At 50.3% G+C, this 15,614-nt stretch overlaps 1 protein-coding gene across 5 annotated transcripts in view; it reads left to right on the top strand.

Moving 5' to 3' along the window:
- Positions 1-15,614, top strand: part of CDC25A (cell division cycle 25A) — a 249,214-nt gene that overhangs the window by 123,513 nt on the left and 110,087 nt on the right. For all 5 annotated transcript variants that reach the window (XM_086941056.1, XM_086941057.1, XM_086941055.1 and 2 more), the window contains exon 15: positions 4,138-4,268. In XM_086941056.1, coding sequence (XP_086797182.1) covers positions 4,138-4,268 — 131 coding nt within the window. The remainder of the gene's footprint in view (positions 1-4,137; positions 4,269-15,614) is intronic.

Here is a 15,614-nt window from a genome sequence, read left to right as displayed (position 1 = left end):
AGTGCGGGGGTGGTAGGCAGGAGTCGAGGTCTGGCTCAGTAGGCCAAAGGAGAACGGCAATGTGGTAGCCGGTAGTAAAGACTGACGGCTGCGGGAGCCACCATGGGATGAGGGTCGGGTAGACTGGGCCGGAAGGGCCGTGTCGTGCAGGTCGTGGTAGCGAACTAGGCCGGCAACAACAAGGGGTCAGTCAGGCAGCGTGCAGCAAATGGCCATGTGTCCGGGCACTGCTCTCCAGTAGAGGTGTTGTCTGCAAGGTCGACGATTAGTAGCTGGTTGCCGGTGCGAATACCGTTCCCGCCGTGGAAACACCAGATAATATGGCGGCAAGTGGCGGGGAACCGCCAGAAGTTCAGGATCCACACCGCTTCGTGCTACTGTCGGGAACTGGAGGACACCACCGGAGGAGGGAGGCGGGGCCGCCTAGTCTCGTGGCAGCCCACCACCGGAGGTCGCCCACCCCAGCCCAGGGGCCCAACTGTAGGCGCCAGTGCTAGACCCGCCCCCGATCCCCGTCCGGGGCAGCCGCTACTCCAGCCACCGGTCCCGGCCCGCGCACTAGGCCGCAAAGCTGCGCCCGGCCCAGAACCCGCGTCAGCTAGCCCCCAGGCAGATGTCCGGGGAAGGCGAGCACAGGCACCTGGCACCCAAGCGGGACCCGGCCCGTAGGCGCAGCGCCCCAGCACAGGACTTACCCGCGATCCAGGCGCAGGGAGAGCGGCTGCCGGTGGGGTGGCGGCCCACTCCTCCGCCGTAACGTCTCCACCCGGGCACCCCCGAGTCCAAGTCTGGAATCAATCGGCAGCAAATTGCTGCCGCTGCAGGATGGATGAGGGGAGCGGTGTCAACGACGCCTCAGGCCTTTAGGATGTCGTGTGTAGGCCGCCCGGACAGCGGAGCTTCAAGCAAAGGCGGCCATCTTGGTCGCCTCCGAGGCCACGCCCCCAGCAAACTAGAATTTAATTTAAACAATTCTCCTGGGAGTCCTTCGGGCCCGGGGCTTTCCCAACTTTTGACGGACAATGGCCTCTGCCACCTCGTCAAGAGTAAGATCTTCCTCTAACCTATCCTTTTCTTATTGGGAAAGTGAGGGACGCTTAATTGTTTCTAAGTAATGGAGCATTTGCACCTCGCTTGTTGCATACAGCTCAGTGTAGTATCATCCAGAAGCCCATTGCTACTCCAATTCCTTCCTGCCCAGCCATGTGAATAGTTTCCCTGCCCGATCCCCCGTATCATACAGCCGGTGTTGGACTGATAACTGCTGAGCCTGTACCTCATGAGTGACTAGTGTTTAGTACTCCCTCTTGGTTAGTTCAGTTTAGCGAAGGATGTGACTATTCAATGCAAAGGTTCCACCTCCTTCAAGGCTGAGCAACTTAAGTTCTAGGGCCTCTGTCGTGGCTTTTTATGTGCAATTATATTTTGTACTCTGTCCCTGAACATCGTTTTAAATGATTCCCGTAAAGTAATTGCCGACTGCACCGTTCTGCAGATCACACACTATGCATAGATCGCCATCTGGTGTTGGGCCCGAATGTTTGCAGTTTGTTATTGTCTTGGAAAAGTCTTTGGAAGTCACGAGTTGAGTGACTCCTCCTTTGGACAATAATGTGCTTGGGCATCAACTCCATTTTCAGATTGTTTTTTTTATTTCAGCCATCAGGCTCGGATTTGTTCCATGCGTTTCAGTTTGGTATCGTTACAGAGTTAACTTTTGACGCGTGACCCTTACCCAATTCTCCGGTATTGTCTCAATCGCGTTTCCCTTTTGATGCGCATCTCTACAGACTTCTACTCCTGTTCAGGTCGTCGAAGCAGGCCTTTGGGCCTACCCGTGCCATCAGGCCTTCGTGGCTCATGGAAAGAACTCTATTCAAAAAATGTCCTCAGTGTGGATCCAAATTTCCACACGCCGATCTGCTTGGTGTGTATAACCTCTGCCTTTCAACTGAACACGAGGCCAAAGACTGTCCGGCTTTTACCTCTTTCCGCTCCAAGAAAACCAATCCGAGATAGTCTAGCTCGAAGATGCATGGCTCGATCATCAACATCGATACCGGACAACATATTCCAGGAGGGCGTTTATGTACCAGAGCAGGAGCGGATGGAAGAAGTCTCCGAGGCTGAAGAACCTGAAGTCTAAGAAATCACCTCAGGGCAAAGGGTCGTAAGTACTCACGTCGACCCCCTCCACCCACCCACCCAAAGGCTTTGGTAACATCTTCCCATTCGGGCCCAGGTGCACACGATGACAAAAGTTCACACGCCCTGCCTTCGGGCTCGGCAAAGAAGTACACAGTCAAGCCTTCAGCCCACTCTGGATCGAGTGAGCCTACCCTCCGTGCCAAAACTCCATCCTCTGCACCGGCCAAGGACACAATAAAAGTGAAACTGAAAAACAAACTATTATATTCGTCCGCGCCGAAACCTGGTCCGACACCGGCACATTCTGCAACAAAACCGAAAGATTCAACCTTCGGATCTGGAAAAAATCCTCGGAACCAAGGAAGCCACTGGTTCCGAAAGCCACTACTGAACCTTCGGTTCCAAAAAAAAAATCAAAAACGAAAAAACAACCCGTTCCAAAAACACCCTTCACCTCTGATCCCAAAAAATCATCGGAGCCATCCAAACCATTGGTTCCGAAGACTTCAGCCAAACCTTCGGAACCCACGAAACCTTCCCAAACCAAGCCAAAGGAGCCTAAAACAACTCCAAAGACTGTGCCGCACAAGCATTCGGACCCCAAAAAATCGGCGCAGAAACACCACTGTTCACAGGAAGAGCTTTTGCAGCCTGATCCTACACAAAAGGCTCTAGAAATAGACCCAGAAACCAGTAATCTCAGAATGAGTCCTTCCAACAAAAGGAAAATGGACATACCTGTACCATCTCCACTTCCACTAAAGAAAAGAGACATTGCCACTTCGACTTTAACCCCTTTGCCGCTGCCGCAATTTCAACTCTTAATCACCAGTGTATATATACTCAAGACTGCTTCCCTGTTCGCTGGCAATATCCAAGAATCAACTAGGACATCACAGGGGCATATCTGCTCTTGCAGATATGTCCTAGCATATGATGTAATGCATTCTGCCATAGGAATGTAAGGTCCTCTTTAGGGGTGACTTGCATATATTGCATGCAATGTCTGCAGGCATGGCACACAGGGGATGTGAATGTAAGGCCTTCTTTAGACGTGACTTCAATATATTGCATGCAGTGTCTGCAGGCATGGCACACTGGAGATGTGCCATCTTGTCTTCACTTTTGTCTGCACCATGTCATGCAGCCTGCAATGGCAGTTTGCAGGAGTGTGAGGATGGTGTCTTTTAGGGTGACCCAATACGTGCTGCACCCTTAGGGGCCCTCTTTAGCATCCATGCCCTAGGTACCATTTGAGGGTCTTACATGGGTTCTGAAGGTATTGCCAATTGGTGGAACAATTGTACAGTTACGGGGAAAGATCTGGTACTGGGAACCTGTTTAGCAGGAACCCAGTACACTTAGGTCAAAATTGCATTGGACACTTTCCTTATAGGCTGCATTGTGGTACATATCCTTGAAACAATGTGCAGAGTAGTGGTAACATTGACAGTAATGGTTTGAGGCACTACTAGGTATCAGGTTGCTGGAGAAGGGCACTGGGTGAATAATGGCCAAAAGATTCAATGGCAGGTTAGGGTTGCAAGGAGACTAGTGACACCAGATGATAATGGTGGGGCGTCACATCTGTCCATCTCAGCCATTTTGTGAGTCCAACAATTTCAGTGTTGGTTCTCATAGGCTGAGAAATATGAAAAAATTTAGTTAATGATTCATATTTTTCATATACATTTCATAGTAGGGCGGGGAGAGAAGAGACTGGTGCATCTTTATTCTTTCTATAGAGTTTGATGGCATTTTAAATTACTCTTTGCCCCTAAATTGTTGTGCAGGTGTTTGGAATTGAGCTTGTACCTCAAGACCTCTGGTTTGCACATCTTCTCTTGCTTGTGGGACCGATCTTTAACCCATGTGTTACATTTATTCCCCTCTGCTCTATTCAGTCACTTTTTCATCTACTTTGGATGTTGACCAGTAGTCCTGTAAACATGGATTTGTTGTTCATCTTTTTAAAATGTTCTTTTTAAGGGTGCGATTAACCTTCACATGGAACACGATGTTGAAACCTTGCTACTGAAGAAACCAATAGTGCCATATGAAGGAAAAAGAGTTATAATCGTTTTCCACTGCGAGTTCTCTTCGGAGCGTGGGCCTAGAATGTAAGTTAAATAAAAGAAATTATTAAGGTAACTTGTGTATGATCAATGTTTGTTCCTAACGGCTGTGAGTGAATGGGGTGCATTATATAGTGTGGGACCTCACCGTGTAATACTTTCCAAGCCCTGTAGGACATGTTTCGTTTGTTAAAAGCTCTAAAACCCCCGGGTAACTGTGGCTCTGAGCAACAAGACTTACACGAAGGAACATTCTTAAAGCATTTAAACGGCACCAAATAAAATTGAAGAAATGCATGAGGCAAGAAATCAGACACTATTTCATAAAAAATAAACTGGATTTTTAGACATGACAATTAGAAAAAAAATCCACCAAAGGGTTCCAGAGAGAATATACAAGTTAAGGTAATGCACCTTTTCAATTAACCGCAAACCAGCTTTGGCAAATTCAATTAAGTTGATCAACTTTTTCAAGGAAAATGTTGGGCAAGCGTCAATACAGTTATTTACTCTGTGACCATCTCTGGGATGGAGCAGTAAAGGGGATCAGCTAGATCCACAGAAATAGTTACCTCGTAGTTAGGAGCAGTCCTCTTTGAATTCCAGACACTTTTATCCCTGTGCTGTAGGTTCCTGTGGGGTGGTCCTAATGCAGGGGATACAGGATGCTCAAGGATGCTGTAGATTTAATGCAGTCGGTGGTCTTCCTGTGGCTACTTCACAGTCCCAGGGCTTGGTAAGGTGGTCATTGCTACAGGGTTAGACTTTGCTCGTAGTCCTCTTGTTCCTGGTAGAAGTCCAGTCTCCACACGCTTACAAGTCACCCAGTAACTCGGTAGCAGTGAAATTCTTTATTGGATGGTAACTTGTTTTACAGTCTACCAATCTGCACTCTGACTCTTCTGCGTTCAGCAAGCCCGAGTGCAACTTATAACGTCAGGTCCTGGTTTCCTTATGCTGCTTATTGACTAGGAGCTATGGCTTGAAAATTTGGGGTACCACCTGACCCTAGAAGGCTTCCGCTGTTGCCTTGCGCTGCAAAAGTCAGTCAACTTGGAGTCCCTTGCTTCGACTGAACTCCAGAGACAAGCAGGACACTGCATGCACAGTCCATCTACTTGCTAGCTACCATGGTGTCCATGCTGGTGTAGCCTATCTGCTGGTTCCATGGTTCAGCAGGGTAGTTCTCCGATCCTCCTAGTCCAGAAGAGATCTGCTTTCAGAATGTCAAGGGTGTTCCTTTATGCCAGAAAATGCTCTCTTGGTGTACGCAGTCAGCTGTGCGGAAATGGGGTGCATTATATGGTGGTGTTGTGCAACCTCACGGTGTAATACACTTACCAGCCCCTTTAGGTCCAATAGGCTCAGTCTGTAAAACCCTCAGCTTAGCTGTGGCGCTGAGCAGCAACGCTTTTACTTAGGAACAAGTGTAAAGTATTTAAAAAGCACGAAACAGAAAAAAATTGCCACAGCACAAGAAATCCAACAATTTATAAAAATGGACTGTATTTTTAATTTCAAATGTATTTTATTGAGTTTGAAAGCAAAGATAGGTATCACATTACAATGTAATTGTATCAGGTAAACCAAGCGAACGAGACAGACAGGCACGTCTTCTCTATGATTTGCAAAAAAGAAAATGAAGTGGACATACCACAGTAGCGTTTCGATACCACAAATGCGAATGATAGGCAATGTAGGCGAACAAAATTGGAAGAACAAAAACCATAAAACCCCCTACCCTCTCAACACTTCCCCCCAAGTTATTTCATTAAATTCCTTGGACAGAAGGGATATCAACGGCTTCCAGACTTTTTGGAATGTTTCAGTAGTGTGCGTGAGGGTAGCTTGTATGCGTTCCATCCCCAGGGTGAACCAGACTTTGTGTAGCCATCCCACATGTGTGGGCTTGTTGGTTGATCCCCAGAGTGATAAGATGTGTTGTGTAGCCGCTTGCATGGCAATGCCCATTTGGCGACCTCTAATAGATTTCAGGGGGAAAGTGAGTGCGTTGGGCAGGCCTAGGATAGTGTAGGCAGGAAATCTCGGGATTTCGGTGTCGAAGGTGGAGTCTGTCATTCAGGACCATGTCCCAGTAACCCCGGACCTCGCAGCAGTCCGAGAGAATGAGTTTAGGTGCCACGTTCCCCGCACCCTCTCCAACATAAGTCACTGCGGGTCGGGTTACCTCTATGGAGCCGGACCGGTGTAAGGTGCCAATATATTGCTAATTTCACGGCTGCTTCTCTACCCATTGTTGCGTGTGGTGTGTGAGGCCCTGTAATATGTGGTTCCATTCTGTAGGTGTCATCGTTCTTCCCAACTCAGATTCCCAGTGTTTCTGACCCGCTGTTTTGCCTAGCGCAGGTGGGGGTGTAAGCATTTTATATATGTCCGATATAAGATGCCGATCAGTCTCTTTTGTCAGCAGCCATTTTTCAAAAGTGGTTAGTGGACGACCCACCAAGGCAGTGATGGTTGGGTCGGTGAGCCAGTGTCGGAGTTGGAAATATTGAAAGACATGAGGGTCTGTAATCTCATAGCCTAGTTTGATGTCTGAGAGGGTGAGAAAGCCTCGCGTGTCAGAGGTCTCCAGTGCATTTACATGCTGTGTCACAAAACTGTAAGAAGGCATGGGGGTTGTCTAAGATGGGAGTGAATGGGGAGGGAAAGGTAGTAAGGCTTCTCCTGACAGCTACTGCATCCCAGACCCTCATGACAGTGCGAGTGATAGGTGAATTAGTGCGAGTGATAGGTGAATTAGTGATGTATGTCGGGCGGTGTTTTCGGGGTAGGAAAGGAATTCTCCAGAGGGACGTCTGAGCCATAGCCCTGTCTTGAAAGAGCCATCTCTTTTCTGATTCGGGCCTATACCATTCCACTAAATATCGGAGTTGAGCAGCTTGGAAGTATTGCATTAGATTTGGAACTCCGAGGCCTCCCTCATCCATGCTCCTATGTAACATCTGTTTATGTAAGCGTGCTCGTTTCCCCTCCCAGATGAAGTGATGGAGTGCTTTTTGTAGTTCTGAGATGGTACCCGTCAGAGGCGCCACCGGGAGGGTCTGAAAGACATACAGAATTTTTGGTACGGTCGACATCTTCACCACAGCAACTCTCCCCAAGAGAGACAGGGGTTGTTTGGACCAACGCGTCAAGTCTTCACGAATCTGAGTGGTAAGGGACTTATAGTTGAGAGCCCCCGCAGACTCTGTCGAGGAAGTGAGAGTGATCTCCAAATACGGAAGCTGTGTGGCTATCTGTAGGTCGCTCCCATAAGTAGAAATAGGCTTATTGGGGTGGGCGTTCTCGCCCAAGGGTAATATCATGGAGTTCGTGGCATGTGGGCTGCTGAATTCATATCTGTGCATAGATCGCCGCCTAGTGTTGGGTCCGGATGATTGCACATTGTGGTCCTGGAAGAGTCTTCGAAGTATCACAAGATAGGTGACTCCTCCCCTGGACTTCAGTGCGCATGGGCATCCCCTCCATCCTCAGATTGTTTTTTTCCGCCATTGGGTTCGGATGTTACTATCTTAGCTCAAGTTAGGAAACCTTTCTACAAAGCCAAAAGGCTTTTGACAGCGTCGGTATAGTTTCGTTCGGTACCGATAACTTTGCTTCGAGGGGACATCGAGGAATCAAACGGGTTTGACCCTATTTACGATGGAAAGAAGCCCATTCAAGAGGTGTCCACTTTGCAATGCAAAATACCCGCACATCGATGTCCACCCGGTGTGCAACAAGTGCCTGTCCCCGGATCACAACGAAGCCAACTATATGGCCTGTGCCCGGTTCAGGTCGAAGAAAACTCTTTGGATTCGACGCGCGGCTCGAATAGAGTCTCAGAGATCAGCGCCTAATCCAGAAAACATCTTCGGGACCGAAGACTAAGAGGTCGTTGATCTGGAGGATCGGGAAGAACACTCGGATCCTGTTTCGGGGCATTACTCTGAGTATGACGCCGAAAAAGAAGAAATATGGAAGAAGAAGAAAACGTCGTCTATGAGGTAGGAGATGACGCAGAGGCCCTTGGGGCCGTAGAAGATAGCTCAGGCGAGGAGCTAGGCCCAACCGTCGATACGGGGGCCGACGATGAAGCACTCAAAGGCTCAGGTCGAGGGATCGCCACAAGGCCTTACCCGAGATGTACCGACTCGTTCTACAGCCCCGCATACAGGCCCGGCTACGAACATATATAAAGAGCCATCAGTATCGAAACTTCCATCGGTCTATCCAAAGAAATCGAAACCGAAAGCATCACTGCCAAAACCGAAACCAAAAGTGCAGCTGACTTTGGTCGGTTCCAAGGCCTCAAACCCCTCGGAGCCGAAGAAACCGAAAAAGGCCGTCGATACCGAGCAGTTCAAAAAGGTCATCGAGCCGAAGGTTGGGGCACCGAAGACCAAAGTCAAGGCTGTTGAATCGACTAAGTCGGCGCCGAAGAGAGCCGACACAGACAAAAGGCTCGAACCAAGAGAGGGGGTCGATCCTCGGACAAGGCCTGCGGCCAAGACCAAGACTGGCTCCAAGGACCCTGTCGAGTCGAAGCAGCCGACCCCATTCGTATTCAAAGAGGTGTCTGAGTTACTCCAACGCATCAGAGAAAAGGCTACAACGGTCGGGCCGAAGAAGGCCCCAACCCTGAAGTTGGTCGGAAACATTCAGACCGCATCGACACCAATCAAATTCGGGTTGCCACCGATGGTGCGACTGAAGATGTTCGAACCGAAAAAGGGTATCGGAGCCATTGAAGGAGGGTCGATGGGACTGGGGGCTACAGAGGGGTCGAAGAACAGGGGTCGAGGCAGTTCATCGACTTGGACATTGGTAGACTGTCCATGTATAAGAGGAAAATAATACCAGAAACACCCATGGAGTCATATAAGATTCCATTAAAGAAGAGGGATTCAACCACATCGCCAGTTCTTGTGGAACCTTTGCAATCCTATGGACAAGAACCTCAGTCTTTTTCACCCACATACTCAGATGTGGATGCAGGGGATGACTAAAATGAGGATGACACTTAAAATGTGGACACTGATCCCGATGATCAGAACCAACCATGGGCAGACTCAGCTGACCCAAGGGTTCCGCAGAATGCCCCTGACACACATGCATACAATGTAAAAACATCTCCTACTGAGGACACTACTGCCTTTAACGCCCTTATTGAAAGAGCGGCAGGTAACCATGATGTGCAACTACATGCTGACCCTGTTGAGGAAGATTTTCTGGTCGACACCTTTTCCACTTCGGAAAGAACAGTCAAGACTCTGCCCATGCTAAAAGGGGTCCTTAAGCATGCTGGTGCCATTTTTAAGGAAACCACCAGGGCAAGGGTATTAAAACCCTAAAATTGAAAACAAATATAGACCGGCACCTGTGGACCCTACTTATATAAGAGGACAGTTGCCATTGGCCTCATTAGTTGTTTCTAATGCACGTAAGAGAGCAAACTCCCAGACTACAGGTGATGCTTCCCCTCCTGACAAGGAGTCGAAAGTACTAGAAACTTCGGGAAAAAGGGTGGCAGCGCAGGCAGCTAACATCTGGCGCATTGCCAACACTCAGGCACTCTAAGCCAGATATGGCAGGTCCCATTATGATACCCTTGAGACACTGTTGCAACACCTACCAGATCAGTACAAGGAGGGAGCGGAGCTACTAATCCAAGAAGGAAAGCTTATAACCAATGCTTCCATTAAGTGCGCGCTAGACACAGCTGACACTGCAGCCAGGGCCATTAACACTAGCGTCATGTTAAGAAGACATGCCTGGTTAAGAATCTCTGGATTCAAACCAGAAATACAAACTACTATCCTCAATCAGCCAGTTAACCCGGACTACTCATTTAGACTGGAGGTTGACACCACCCTTGAAAAGATTAAAAAAGACACCGAGACTGCGAAGTCTATGGGGCCACTGCAGTCACAGCAGTTTCGTGGTGGCTTTTTGTCGCTCCAATACTAAGAGGACCTTCAAGAGGCCAAACCACACAGCACACATTATAATAAAGGAGGTACACAATCCACCTACAATAAACACAACCGGGGTGGATATCGTGGAAACAACATCAAGGGCAGAGGAAGAGGAAACAACAATTCCAGATCCTCTGCCAATAACAAACAGTGACACCCCGTCACTGCCCCCGACCATATAACACCTGTCCAGGGGGGGGGGGAGAAAGACTGCAACAGTTCCTGCCGGTCTGGAAATCCATCACCACAGACAGGTGGGTGAGAGACATTGTCCGGTACGGGTACTGTCTAGAGCTGACATCCACTCCACCCTACATACCACCAAGACCTATGTCCGCAGAGCACTTACACTTATTGCAGTAGGAGGTAGTCAGCATGCTGAAAAAAGGAGCCATAGAGCTCGTGCCTGTAGAAGACCAAGGCTATGGGGTGTACTCTGTATTTCTTAATACCCAAAAAGGACGGGTCTCTCGGACCCATACTGGACCTCCGGCCTCTAAACAGATACATTCTGTCAGAGCATTTTCATATGCTCACCTTACAGCAGGTTCTACTGTTACTCAGTCAGGGAGATTTCCTCGCAACACTAGATCTAAAGGATGCATATTTCCATATACCGGTACACCCGTCACACAGAAAATATCTTAGGTTTACCATTCAGGATCAGCATTATCAGTTCAAGGTCCTCCCTTTCGGAGTAACAGCACCCAGGGTGTTTACCAAGTGCCTAGTGACAGTGGCTGCACACCTACGGAGGCAGAACGTTCACGTCTACCCTTAGCTGGACGACTGGCTTATCCAAGCAAGGTCAGCCCAGCAATGTGCCGCCCACATGTCCCACACCATTCACCTTCTTCACAATCTGGGGTTTTCACTGAATTATCCAAAGTCCCACCTTCAGCCTGCCCACGTTCAGCAGTACTTGGGCGCGACAATAGACACTCTGGCAGCTAAAGCACAGCCAAATTCAGTGAGGATCAACAGCATGCAATTGCTGATACAGAAATTCAAACCACAACTCTCGCTTTCAACACGAGTGTTCATGCAGTTGATAGGCATGATGGCCTCCTGCATCTTCATAGTCCCGCACGCGAGACTACACATGCGTCCGCTTCAGGAGTACTTAGCACGTCAGTGGAATCAGGCTCACGGACAATTGAAAGACCTAGTGTTGGTGACCGGTCGCGCATACAACTCTCTGCATTGGTGGAACCCACAAAACCTTTGCAAGGGCCGACAGTTCCAGGAGCCTGTGCCACAGCTTATACTGACGACTGACTCATCTCTCCAGGGATGGGGAGCTCATTTTTTTTTTTTTTTTTTTTTTTAAATCTATTTTTATTGCAGGAATTAGCCAAAGTTACATGTCAGATCAGCAACACATCTGCAGAGAAAATAAGATAGAAACATCCGATCCCCTGTGAGAAAACACCTTGAATACACAGCCATTCAGCCCACAACCCGAGGGTCGGGCGGCGTCTTCTTACAAAGAAAACAGGTGGGGATCCGGTATAACGTCGAAGCTGATCCAGATAATCCAGCGGCCTTAATCTGCTTTTCTAGATCAACCTAACAGAAAAAACTCTATATATATTTTTATTGCAGGAATTAGCCAAAGTTACATGTCAGATCAGCAACACATCTGCAGAGAAAATAAGATAGAAACATCCGATCCCCTGTGAGAAAACACCTTGAATACACAGCCATTCAGCCCACAACCCGAGGGTCGGGCGGCGTCTTGTGGACGTCTAACGGGACTCAAGTTGTGCTGCATCATCACCCTCGGAATCGCTGGAAGCGCAGTAATCTCTAAGGGCCTGCACTATTGTCTCCCATTCCAATGCCGTTTCTAGTGCCCTCTCGTTTTACTGCCGTCTCGCCAGTTGGTATCGCAGAGTGCTCTCCCCTGTGGCCCACTTCAGAAGTTTGTTGTGCCATTTAGCTCCTGTTGGACCAACTCTAGCCTTCCAATTCCTGATTATCTCTCGTTTGGCGAGAACGAGCCCTAAATCAATAAATTTGCTCAATTTTATTTTTAGGGGTATGCGGGAACCAGTGTAGAAGCCCCACCGCTGCGTCGACCGTCAAGGTTCTCCCAGTAACCCTATTAAGAGTGTCCTCGATCAAAAGCCAGTAGGAGGACAGCACCGGGCAGGACCACAGCATGTGAATGAGGTCTGCCTCAGACGCTCGGCATCTGGGGCAATCCGCTGTGTCCGTGGCAAAGTATTGCTGAATTTTCGCCGGGGTCAAATAGGCCCTGTGGAGTATGTAAAAATGGACCAGTTGGAACCGGGCATGGCGTGCTCCCTTCCAGGCTCGGCGCATGAGTTGTGACCACGTCGTCTCCGGTATCTCTTTCCCTATGTCAGCCTCCCAGCGGTTCCGCAGTGTGATGAGCGGGGGCAAACCCTCGTTAATCAATCTATTATATAAGCACGTAACTGCCTTGACAGTCCCCGCGGACAACATAACGTATTGGCACACCGGAGACGTAGGCGGTTCCTCCAGACCACTTTTCCAGTGCGTCTGAATTGCTCTCACCAGAGCCGTGTGCAGGAGGAAGTCGCCTCGGGGAACGTCGAAACGGTCCAGGATCTCCTGGAAGGGCAGTAACACCCCGTCTTCATAAAGGTCCCCCACCAATTGCAATCCTGCATCTTCCCACTGTCCTAGGCGCGACCAGTCTCCCCCGTGCGGTAAGGCTGTTAACATCCCCAGCGGTATTTCCGGTGCATATGGGAGTCGCAGCTCCCCCCGGGCGTGGGCGCGATTCCAAAATAACCTAATAGTCTTTTCTTCGAGCGTCAGGTCTTGCAGGGCCAGACGCTGGCGTAGTGCGATGAAGGAAATAACATGCTTGGGCATTCCCCTACCCCTCCCATCCTCCGGGCCACGAAACTCTCTCGCTATCTCCTGGGTGAAGGTCTGCAATTGAGCTGCCAGATAATATTTCTCAAAGTCTGGCACCGCAAGGCCTCCTTCCGACTTTGGTCTCATCAGAGTCTTGAGAGCCACTCTCCGGCGGCCCGATCCCCAGAGGAACCCCACCACCATGGTTCTCAAAAGCCGAAAGGTGGTCGGCGGGATCCAAATCGGAAGCGCTCTAAAGTAGTATAGCAACCGGGGAAGTGCCACCATTTTCAACAGTGCAATCCGCCCCGCCACTGAAAGCGGCAGGGTAGCCCAAAAATCCATGTTACCTCGCAACGCGCGAGTACAGCGGGCTATATTGCCGTCTAGAAGGTCGGCGGGGTCATGGTATATGTATACCCCCAGGTACTTGAGGCAGCTAGGTTCCCACCTAATCTCTCTGCTGGTGTCGGGTCTGGGTTCTCCTTTACGAACCGGGAACAGACAGGTCTTGGCCCGATTCACCCGAAGGCCCGAGACCTCCCCGAAGGATGTCAGAGCCTCAGCAGCCCCATCCAAAGCGGTATCTGAATTCTCAAGGAAGAGCAGCAGGTCATCAGCATACAGTGAGATATAGTGCTGACCAGATAAGGTCGGCAATCCGCCGAAAGAAACTCCGGACCGAACTGACAGCGCCAGTGGCTCCACCGCTAACGCGAAGAGCAATGGGGATAACGAGCATCCCTGCCTCGTGCCTCGTTCTACTGGGTACTGTTGGGATATCAGCGGGCCTGCCCTCACCCTGGCCGACACCGAGGCATACAGCACCGTGGTCCACCTGATAAAGCCCTCCCCCAGACCAAAGCTCAGCAGCACTCTGCGCAGATAATCCCATTCTAGGCTATCAAAGGCCTTTTCCAGATCGACCGAGAGGACCAACGGGCACAGGGCCTCCGTGTGTGGTTCCTCTAGCAAGCGAAACAACGTGCGAATATTCATGGTCGTGTTACGTTTTGGGATGAATCCTGCCTGGTCCTCGTGTACCAAGGAGCGCATGTGCCCTAGCAGCCTCGATGCCAATATGCTGCTTAGGATCTTATAATCGACCGTTAACATTGATAACGGTCGGTAAGACGCCGGGTCAGCTGACTCCCTACCAGGTTTAAGGAGGGGAACTACTAAGGCCTCACACATCGAGCCGGGGAGTCGTCCCAAGCGCTTCGCCTCTTTGTAGACTATCATCAGTCGGGGCGCCAATAGGTCTACGTAGGTGGAGTAAAAGGCCCGAGGTCTTATTTCTCGCCATCCCCTTTATGGCGCTACGGATTTCCCCCAGTTCAATATCGGTGCCCAGGGCCTTCGCCACGTCTGGCTCCAGCGCGGGAATCTCTAGGGGTTGCAGATAATCGTCAATCAGGGTGGGGTCTCGGGTCGGGTTACTGCGGTACAGTCGTTCGTAGTAGCGCTGGTAGCAACCTAATATCTCCGGCTGGGTGTACACCTAGAGACCCTCCGCGGTGCGCATGGACGTCGTCAGGGAGGTCCGGCGCGTGGGATTGGCCAACCAAGCCAAAAGCGTGCCCGACTTATCCCCCTCCGTGAGCGACTTGGTGGTGTAGGCCTTATAATCGAAACAGCGCAGTCTTTCGACCTCCACCTCCACCGCCTCCCTCGCCGCGGCAGTACGCTCCTGAAGTTCTGGATGGCCGGGGCGGCGAAGTTCCATCTCGCGGAGCTTCCGGTCAGCCGTGGTCAAGTCATCAAGGATGACACGTCGCATTCCCACTTTCTTAGAGATACAATAGCCCCTGACCACTACCTTAAACGCGTCCCACTCTGACGCGCTCGATCCAGCAGTGCCCCCATTGGTCGCAAAATAATCAGAAATTATGTCCTCCAGGTCCACCCTGAAGACTATATCCTCTAATATCTCTGGGCGCAGTTTCCAAGTGGGTACACTAGGGGTCCCGGGGAACCAACGGAAGTCCGCTAGGAGGGGGTTGTGATCAGAGATGGTCCTAGCCAAATATTCAGAGCGCACCGCCGCGGACACCAACTCCGCCGACCCTAGAAATCCGTCTAGCCGCACATGTAATTCGTGCAGGCCAGAAAAAAATGAGTAGTCTCTAGTGTCGGGGTGTTGCGCTCGCCAGATATCCGTCAGCCCCCAGTGCGTCTGCCATTCCTTCCTACCTGTAGCCACCTGCCGGACCGGGGAGTCCGGGAGGGGGGGTGTGAGCGGTCGGCGTCCACATCCACCACTGAGTTAAAATCACCACCTAGCAAGAGGGTTCCCGAGAGGAAATGGGCCAAGGGGCCCGACAACCCAGAGAGGAAGGCGAGCTGGTCCACATTAGGTGCATAAACACAACAAATATTCAGGTCCCTACCCCCCAATGTACCAGAGATAGCTACATGGCGACCCTCCGGATCCACCACTGATTTTGAAACCTGCAGGGGAACCCCAGCTCTTATCCATATTAGCGCCCCCCTCGCGTAAGCTGAGTATGCAGTGCAGTAGACCTGCCCTCTCCACCTACGATGCAGCGCCGCCCCT

This window comes from Lissotriton vulgaris, chromosome 10, assembly GCF_964263255.1.
Source record: "Lissotriton vulgaris chromosome 10, aLisVul1.2, whole genome shotgun sequence".
NCBI classification, from domain to species: domain Eukaryota; kingdom Metazoa; phylum Chordata; class Amphibia; order Caudata; family Salamandridae; genus Lissotriton; species Lissotriton vulgaris.
Note: the sequence above shows the minus strand (reverse complement) of the source record. Positions and strands in the feature narration are given on the sequence as shown.